This window comes from Artibeus jamaicensis, unplaced genomic scaffold (genome assembly GCF_021234435.1).
Source record: "Artibeus jamaicensis isolate MK-2021 breed Jamaican fruit bat unplaced genomic scaffold, CSHL_Jam_final contig_1128, whole genome shotgun sequence".
In the NCBI taxonomy this organism is placed as follows: Eukaryota; Metazoa; Chordata; class Mammalia; order Chiroptera; family Phyllostomidae; genus Artibeus; species Artibeus jamaicensis.
The window spans coordinates 2,968,716-2,976,983 of NW_026521220.1; the positions used below are offsets into that span (position 1 = coordinate 2,968,716).

At 42.5% G+C, this 8,268-nt stretch overlaps 1 protein-coding gene across 1 annotated transcript; it reads right to left on the bottom strand.

Annotated features, from left to right (window-relative positions):
* Positions 1-1,055: 1,055 nt before the first annotated feature.
* Positions 1,056-2,051, bottom strand: LOC119063546 (olfactory receptor 8B4). Its single transcript, XM_037164918.2, has one exon. The coding sequence runs from the start codon at positions 2,049-2,051 to the stop codon at positions 1,056-1,058; it is 996 nt and encodes a 331-aa protein (XP_037020813.2).
* Between the last annotated feature and the right edge of the window lie 6,217 nt (positions 2,052-8,268).

Consider the following 8,268-nt stretch of genomic DNA (forward strand, 5'->3'; position numbering starts at 1 on the left):
CACACACACACACATGCATGCACGCGCAAGTGCTTAGAGACAGTAAAGTCTAAATTGACTGTAAAGAATGGAAGGATTTCCCTGTATGTCCCATAGTGTACCTTCAGGGCAGAACAGAGGTAGCAGGTGACATACTCACGTACATCCATGGAGCTTCTCTTGTGTTCTTCTTTTGTTCTCAGCCTTAGTATCCAGAACACCCTCTTGACCCAATTACAAGATGGCTTACCCATGATTACTATCCCAAGGCCAAAGAGTTCTAAAATTGGAAATGAAATATTTTAGCTTCACTTTATCTCTACATTTCAGAACAGGACCCTGGCCAGGGGGCCCAGTTGGTTGAAGCACCATCCTGTGCACCAAAAGGTTGCAGGGTAGGTACCTAGGTTATGGGTTTGATACCCAACAGGGTCAAGTACAGGAGGCAACTGGTCAATGTTTCTGTCTCACATCAGTGTTTCTCTCTCTGTCACTCTGTTTCTGTCTGTCTCTCTCCCCATCCTCCACCTCTAAAATAAAAAAAAATTCCAGATCATGTAAGGGGATCTTGAGTGAAGCCTCTTTTGTATATATTTAGGTGTATGAAAGAGATGATTTATGATCTTTCCAAACAAGCAATCTCTCTAGGAACTGGGAGACGATCTTACCTATGGCCCAAGGCTGCTTCCATAACTGAGGAAAACCACATTCATTCTCATGGACCTTCATATCACCACTTGCCCCACCTCCCAGCCAGAAATGACACTTGGACAAGCCATTTAGCCTACTAAGAAAAGGATGGAAGGCGTGGGTCCTTGTCTTACTCATCTCTTGGGCCCATATTAGAGTCAAGTAAATAATAGCCACTTAATGCTAAATTGCATGCAATGAATCCATTTACATAGTACAAAATATATAGTATTATACATACATCCTCAAGAAGAGTATGAACAAGAGACTTCCCATTTTTAAAGTGGAGAGCAGACCCTATTGGAGAGAAAAATGAAAATTCCCCCATCTGTAGATAAAAAGATATGATGATGCTTCCCAGTAATGAACTGATACAAACAGAACCCTCAGAAAAGCACTTTTCTCAGTGTTTTACCCAGGGCAAGTTTAACGTCCTTATTCCTCAAACTGTAGATCAAAGGGTTGAGCATGGGAACCACGTTGGTGTAGAAGATGGAAGCATACTTGCTCTGGTGCACAGGCCCAGGGAGAGAGGTTGTTAGATAGGTAAATGCCCCTGACCCAAAAAACAGAGCCACAGCAAGGATGTGAGAGCTGCATGTGCTAAAGGCTTTGGCCCTTCCCTCTGCAGAAGGGATGCGGAGGATACTGCGGAGAATCAGAGCATAAGAGACGAAGATGCTGCTGCTAGATGTTGTGATGACTGCTCCAACAACAACGAAAAACACCAGCTGGTTGGACCAGGTGCTGGTGCAGGACAGCTGCAGGAGGGGAAGCACTTCACACAGGTAGTGGTCGATGACATTGGAGTCACAGAAGCTCAGTCTCAGCATGCTTCCAGTGTGGGCCATGGCCCCCATGAACCCTGCCATGTAGGAACTGAACATCAGCAGAGCACAGACCTGGGGGGACATGGTGACCGTGTACAGCAGAGGCTTGCAGATGGCCACATAGCGGTCATAGGCCATTGCTACCAGCACGTAGCACTCAGAATTGACAAAGAAACAGAAGAAAAATAGTTGAGTCATGCATCCCACAAAAGAGATGACATTTTCAGACACAAAATCACTCAGCATTTTGGGGGTAAAGACGCAAGAGTAACACAGATCTATAAAAGACAAGTTGAAAAGGAAGAAGTACATTGGAGTGTGGAGGCTAGAATTCAGCCCAATTAGGGTGACCAAGCCCAAGTTGCCCACCATGGTAAACACATAGATCCCTAACAGCAGGAGGAACAGGAGGACACAGAGCTCTGACTGTTCCGAGAATCCCACAAAAATAAATCCAGTCACTGAGGAGCTGTTTCTCAGAGTCATTCTCTTCTGAGGAGTGCCCTGCAGAAACAAGGGAAAAGTACACTGACTGATGATCAGCAGGAGCATGGATGGTAAGAAAGATGAGATGGAGCTGGCTTGTACCTCCATTCTACCTCGCTTCCTACAACTGTGAAAGCAGCTCAGAATGGTTCTCCCCTGTTTGTTGAGGCACTCAGTTGTTATTCAGGGACTACCGACCAAAACTACAAGTCATGTAGCTGGAGCATGCACAGATGGGAGAATTCTGGCCTCCAGCTGCACCTGAAACCAAAGACCCCTACCCTTTCCCTGCCCTCAGAACAGAAGGACCGGGACATAACTGGAACTTGAGCTATTGTCCAGGAAGATCTGGTGTTGACAGCCCTTTACCACATGTGGCCAAGTTCCAAGGTCCTCCAATGAACACTCACCCCACCAGCACTTCTGCACACCTTTTCCCCTTAGCCCCTTAAAAATCCTTTGCCTAGTGTACCAAGCAAGATGGATTTGAGGCACCACTAGATCTCCCATCTGCTTACTTGGTACCTTTTCGATCAACAAACCCTTACTTAGGTAAAACTCTGATGTTTTGACTTTTGGCCTTTGGAAGCATTGGGCACACAGACTGGTTCACTAGCACTCCTTGATGCCCCCACCTGAGCACTGTCCTGTGCCTGTGACTGAGTCTCAGTGCCTCTGGGCTAACCCTAAATGTAGGCTAGAGTCCATGAGCATGTGGAGCAAGAATTCTGTCCCTTCCTCAGAGATGAGGAGATTGAGTACCTGTGTTGGCTGCTCAAGGACTCTCAGAAAGATACCCCAAGAGCCAGAAGTACAACCTCAAGCCTCAGGGTGTACTGAGAGCTCTCATGTACCCCACTATCTCCACCTAACCTCTGCCTCCTACTCCCTACCAGATATGGGGTGCCTTCCTCCACCCACCCCCGACAGAAAGCCATCAGTGTCCCTTGCTGTCTCTGCTAATCCTACCTTCTTCCTCTAAGCTCCTTCATTCCATCTTTTCAAAGTCGGTGTTGAGAGCAGAGAGGAGATCAATATACTCCAGACCTCTTGGTTATAGGTTTACAAGAAACTCATCAGAGAAGATGGGAGTCAGACATTCACCTCCCTTCTCCCTGACTCCCTCAGTACTGGGCAGCCTGCATCTCTCCTTCCTTCAGCCCAAAGGAGAGAATGGTGTTAGTGTGTGAAGCAGAGAGTCTTGTGTCAATACTTTTGACTCCCTTGGGGCCAAGGACCAGAGCTTCTGCCGAATCCTGTCTCCAGGTGCTCTGGGAATACACCAAGATTTCTGTCTGTGGATATTCTCAGATGGTCTGCCTCAACTTCAGCAGAAAAATAGCAATGCTCATTTCCCCAGAACCCCAGCTAGCATATGAAGAACTTGATGCTCTTTGGTGATCTTGGCACCTTATTAGGCACCATTTCCCCTAGGAATTTCTCAGACTGTCTCTGCAGGGAAGATATTGCACTCTTTGTTTAGGTCGAGGATGATGATTCTTGCCCAGCATCTTGGGACTATGATGTGCCATTCAAAGGTTCCTTTTACTCCAGGGATTTCAAGACTTCCTGTGTGAGGTTGGGGGCCTCATTTTTTCTCTCTTTCATTAACTTGGACACTTAAGCTTGACTTTAAGGAAGAGTGGCCCCAAACTTATTTTGGCCACTATTCCAAAATTTTCAAAGGGAGATTTGAAAAGAATACAAAAGAAGTTAGATCACAGTTGTAGGTGCTACAGAAAGAATACCTCACACAACAGGCTTCTAGTACCTTGAGCTTCTCAGAGCAGTAAAGACATCCCCCCATCTGCTCTCAGCTCTACCAAGGGCCACAGACAGGTCTTTGCTGTATATGAGAAGGTCAAAATACTACATTGATATGTAAGAAAGCACACACACTCACCTGCATCAATTTACTTTATAGATATGTGCAGGCTTCAGGGGTAATAGGGGTTGTACCTGACGTTTTCAGTCCTGTAATTCTCCAGTGATGAAGCTGTTCCCCCTGCAATCTGCTACATGAATATTCTATGAAACATTCAAAGACATGTGAGCAACTGCATTTATAAGTTTCCAGGGAGGCTGATTTTCATCCCCTATCACTATAAGTATTAGTAGCACACCCTATCACTCTCAAGTGTCTGGGTTTGGATAACAAGTTATGTAATCGCCTTCCTGGCATCAGCATAAATAGCTATTCTGATGCTCTGGCCTCTGCTATTTCCTAGACCCATTGACCTTCACCTCAGTTTCGACCACGGAAATCTCTCTCTGTCTTTACCTGCTTTGCCCTCTGAGTTCTCACCTGCCCTTCCTGGCCAACCAATATTATTGCATCAGTAAATTAGGCTTTAAGAATGGGTAGAAACAGCAAGCTGTTTCTGGTTTATACTTAGCCCAAACTCCTGAAGCAAAGAATTGTAAATGCTAGCTACCTGCCTAAAATAGGTGGAGGAGGAACAAAGGAAGAGTAATTATATTGGTACAAGGAATAGACATTGGTATAATTTTCATTGTAGCCACTGGTACAGTAGTACAACATTATTGTATATCACTGTGTATTGCATAATAAATTATTATTAATAGTATTTAATGAACTTGGGCAAATATAGATATATTTTAACCCAACAATTTTTTCTTCTTGATATATACCCAATAAAAATAAGTACACGGGCTTACCTAAAGACATACCAAGAAGGTTCATAGTACCATTGTAGATGATGGCTCCAAACTAAAAACCATCCATATTTCAATCGACTAGAGACTGGATGATAATTGTAAGATATTAAGAAAATAGAATTCCATGTAGGTATGTTAATGAAGAGCATAGATAAAATTCACAAACCTATTATGGAACAAAAGAAACCAACCACAAAAACCATACTTAATGATTTCATTTATATAAAATTCAAGAACCAAGAAATTTTTGGTGTGTTAGAAGCCAGATAGCAGTTATTTGGGGTTGGGCTGTTTCCAGCAATCTTACCAATTTTGTATTCAGAAAATCTCTACTGAAAGAACAAAACTGAGAATTCTGGATAAGATAGAAAAGTCACTTATTTGTTAGTGTTTGAGCTGGCAGAAACAAATGAATTCTCCTGAGAGCAAAAGGGAAAAGATTTAAAAGTAAGAATCTAGAGGGAAGCATAAGCACTGTACTTGGGTTTGCCCTTGGGGAGCTAGCTGAGTCCCTGTGGCTCAAAGTCAGTGTTTAATTGGGCTGCCTATGCAGGACATAAGAGAGAAAGTCTTGCATTCAAAAGGTTGGGGGTTTGGAACCATTACTGGCTCAGCATACTGAATCCCAAGGGGAAACTTCTTCCATGGCTAAATTAGAGGGAGAAAAAAGCCCACAGAAGAAGGCAAAGAAGGCGTCTGACTTGGCACTGGCTGTAGAAGAGCAGGAAAAGAAAAAATATCCCCTATGAATTTCTAACCAACTCTGTGTTTCAGGTAAAACAATTCATATTATAAATGTAACAAACAAACAAAAAAGAAAAAAAAAACAAACTCCTCTCTTGAGAATAAAATTTAAATCCAGATATCAAATAATTTTGTCCAGGTAACCATTCAAGGATCATGAGCTCTTTTTTGTCTTTTATTAAATCCTCACCGAAGGATATGTTTTTAAATTGATTTTAGGACTTTCGCTAAGATGGAGGCGTAGGTGGAAACACTTTGCTTCCTCGCACAACCAAATCTAAAAACAATAAAGTTTTAGCGACAATAAATGCAATCAAACCACAGAACATCTAACAATATGGAGTCTGAAAACAGCTAACCCCTCAGCTAAACTGGTGAGAGGGGCGAAGCCAGCAGCAGAGCGGGTCGGGCAGAAAATAATACCCTGACCCAGGCTGCACACAAGCAGCCGAGGGTGTGCATCCAAGGTGCAGGGTAGCAACAGGAAGGCGCAGTGCAGCTGGCTGTCTGAGGTCGTGCATTTGCATGCAGATAAACCAGTGAAGAGACCTGCATTGAGACAGATGGTGGTGAAGGCCCCGGCGCAGGGCAGCGGGCGCGTGCATTTACACTCATATAAACGAGGGGCAAGCAGTGAGGCGGACCAGGGGAGTGGAGAGGACCTCCACTGCTCCCTCTCTGAACCCGCCCCCACATACCGCACCACAAACCAGCTACCTGGGTGGCCCTGCCCTGGTGAACAACTAAGGCTCCGCTTCTCATATGTAACAGACATGAACAGATCAAAACATGGCTCAAGAATAACTCAGAGCCCCAGAGCCAATAAATCTAAGCGATGAAGAAATAGCCAAACTTTCAGATGCACAGTTCAAAACACTGGTGATCAGGATGCACACAGAACTGGTTGATTTTAGTCACAAATTAGAGGAACATATGGAAGCTAAACTAATTGAAATTAAGGGAAATACACAGGAAACCAATAGTAATAGAAAGGAATCTGGGACTCAAATCAAAGGAGTGCACCAGAAGGAGGAAAAAAAAATGACTAAACAGAAAAGGCTGAAGAAACAAGAATTAAAGAAAATGAGGAGAGGCTTAGGAACCTTTAGGACATCTTTAAACATTTCAACATCCGAATTATAGGGGTACCAGAAGAGGAAGAGGAACAGCCATGAGTGGAAAACTTATTTGAACAAATAATGAAGGAGAACTTCCCCAATCTGGCAAAGGAAATAGACTTCCAGGAAATCCAAGAAGCACAGAGAGTCCCAAAGAAGTTGGATCCAAGAAGGAACGCACAAAGGCACATCATAATTACATTAGCCAAGATTAAAATGAAAGAGAGAATCCTAGAAGCAGCAAGAACTAAGGGGACAGTCACCTGCAGAGGAGTTTTCATCAGACTGTCAGCAGATTTCTCAAAAGAGACGTTATAGGCAAGAAGGGGCTGGAAAGAAGTATTCCAAGTCATGAAAACCAAAGACCTACAACCAAGATTGATCTGTCCAGAAAAGCTTTCATTTAGAATGGAAGGATAGATAAAGTGCTTCTCAGAGAAGATCAAATTCAAGAAGTTCATCATCACCAAGCCCTTATAATATAAAATGTTAAAGGGACTTATCTAAGAAAAAGAAGATAAAAAAGATGAACAGTGAAAGGACAGCAAACTCACAGTTATTAACAACCACACCTAAAACAAAAGCAAATTAAGAGGACAGCTAGATCAGGAGTGAACCATAGAAATGAAGATCATGTGGAGGGTTAGCAACAGGGGAGTGGGAGAAGGAGAAGGGGGAGAAGGTACAGAAAATAAGTAGCATAGACAGCAGATAGAAAATAGATAGGGGGGTTGGCAAGAATAGTAGGGGAAATATAGAATCTAAAGAACTTGAGACACATGTTCATGAACTAAAGGGACGGGGAATGGTGGGGCAGGGGTGTGCAGGGTGGAGGGGAATGAAGGGGGGAAATAGAACAAATGTAATGGCATAATCAATAAAATAAAAAATATATTAAAAAATAAAAAAGAAAAAAAAATAAAAAAGAAATCTCTAGCTAAAAATATATATATATATTAAAAAATAAAAAATGAAATAAAAATAAAATGCAAGAAACTATGAAAAAATAAAAAAATAAATTGATTTTAGACAGAGAGGAAGGGGGTAGGGAGAGAGACAAAGAAAGAGAGGGAAAGAGAAACAGAGAGAGAGAGGCATTGATTGGTCACTGCCTATATGCATCCCGACAGGGAAAACTGCAACCTACGTATGTGCCCTGGTTGAGGATCACACTGGAAACTTTTGGGAGCACAGGACAATGCTCAACCAACTGGTCCGTCCACCCAGGGGAAATCCTGAGCTCTTAATGGAAACCACTAGACAAGCACAAAATAAAATGCTAGGAAAGAGAATCACCATGAAAGATGAAGCACAAACTACAGAACTAGACCTGAAAAACTACTAGGATAATCTGGGACAAAATACAAAATAAATGTACTTAATGTGTTAAAAAAAAGAGAATAACTCAAAAGTACAATAAAATTGAGAAGGCAGATTTAAAAAATCAAATATAGCTTTCAGAAGTAACAACATAATAGATGAAATTAAAAACTCTCTGAATATGTTAAACAGTGTATGAGACAAAGGTAAAGAGAAACAAAGTAAACTGGAGAATAGATCTAAAGAAATTACCCAGAAGTCAGTATCCACTGTAGAGGGGTTGGGAGAGACTGGAAATTAGAAATATAAGACATAGAGAAATGGAGAAGGTCAAACATATGCAGAGAACCTTTACCACATTCTAGGCCCTGTGCTTTGCTTTAGGAATAAAGCAACAGTCACAACTGACATAACTCCTAACC

Excerpts from the sequence above, each read along its gene's own strand:
- LOC119063546 (XM_037164918.2), bottom strand. The coding sequence starts at position 2,051 with ATGCTCCTGCTGATCATCAGTCAGTGTACTTTTCCCTTGTTTCTGCAG.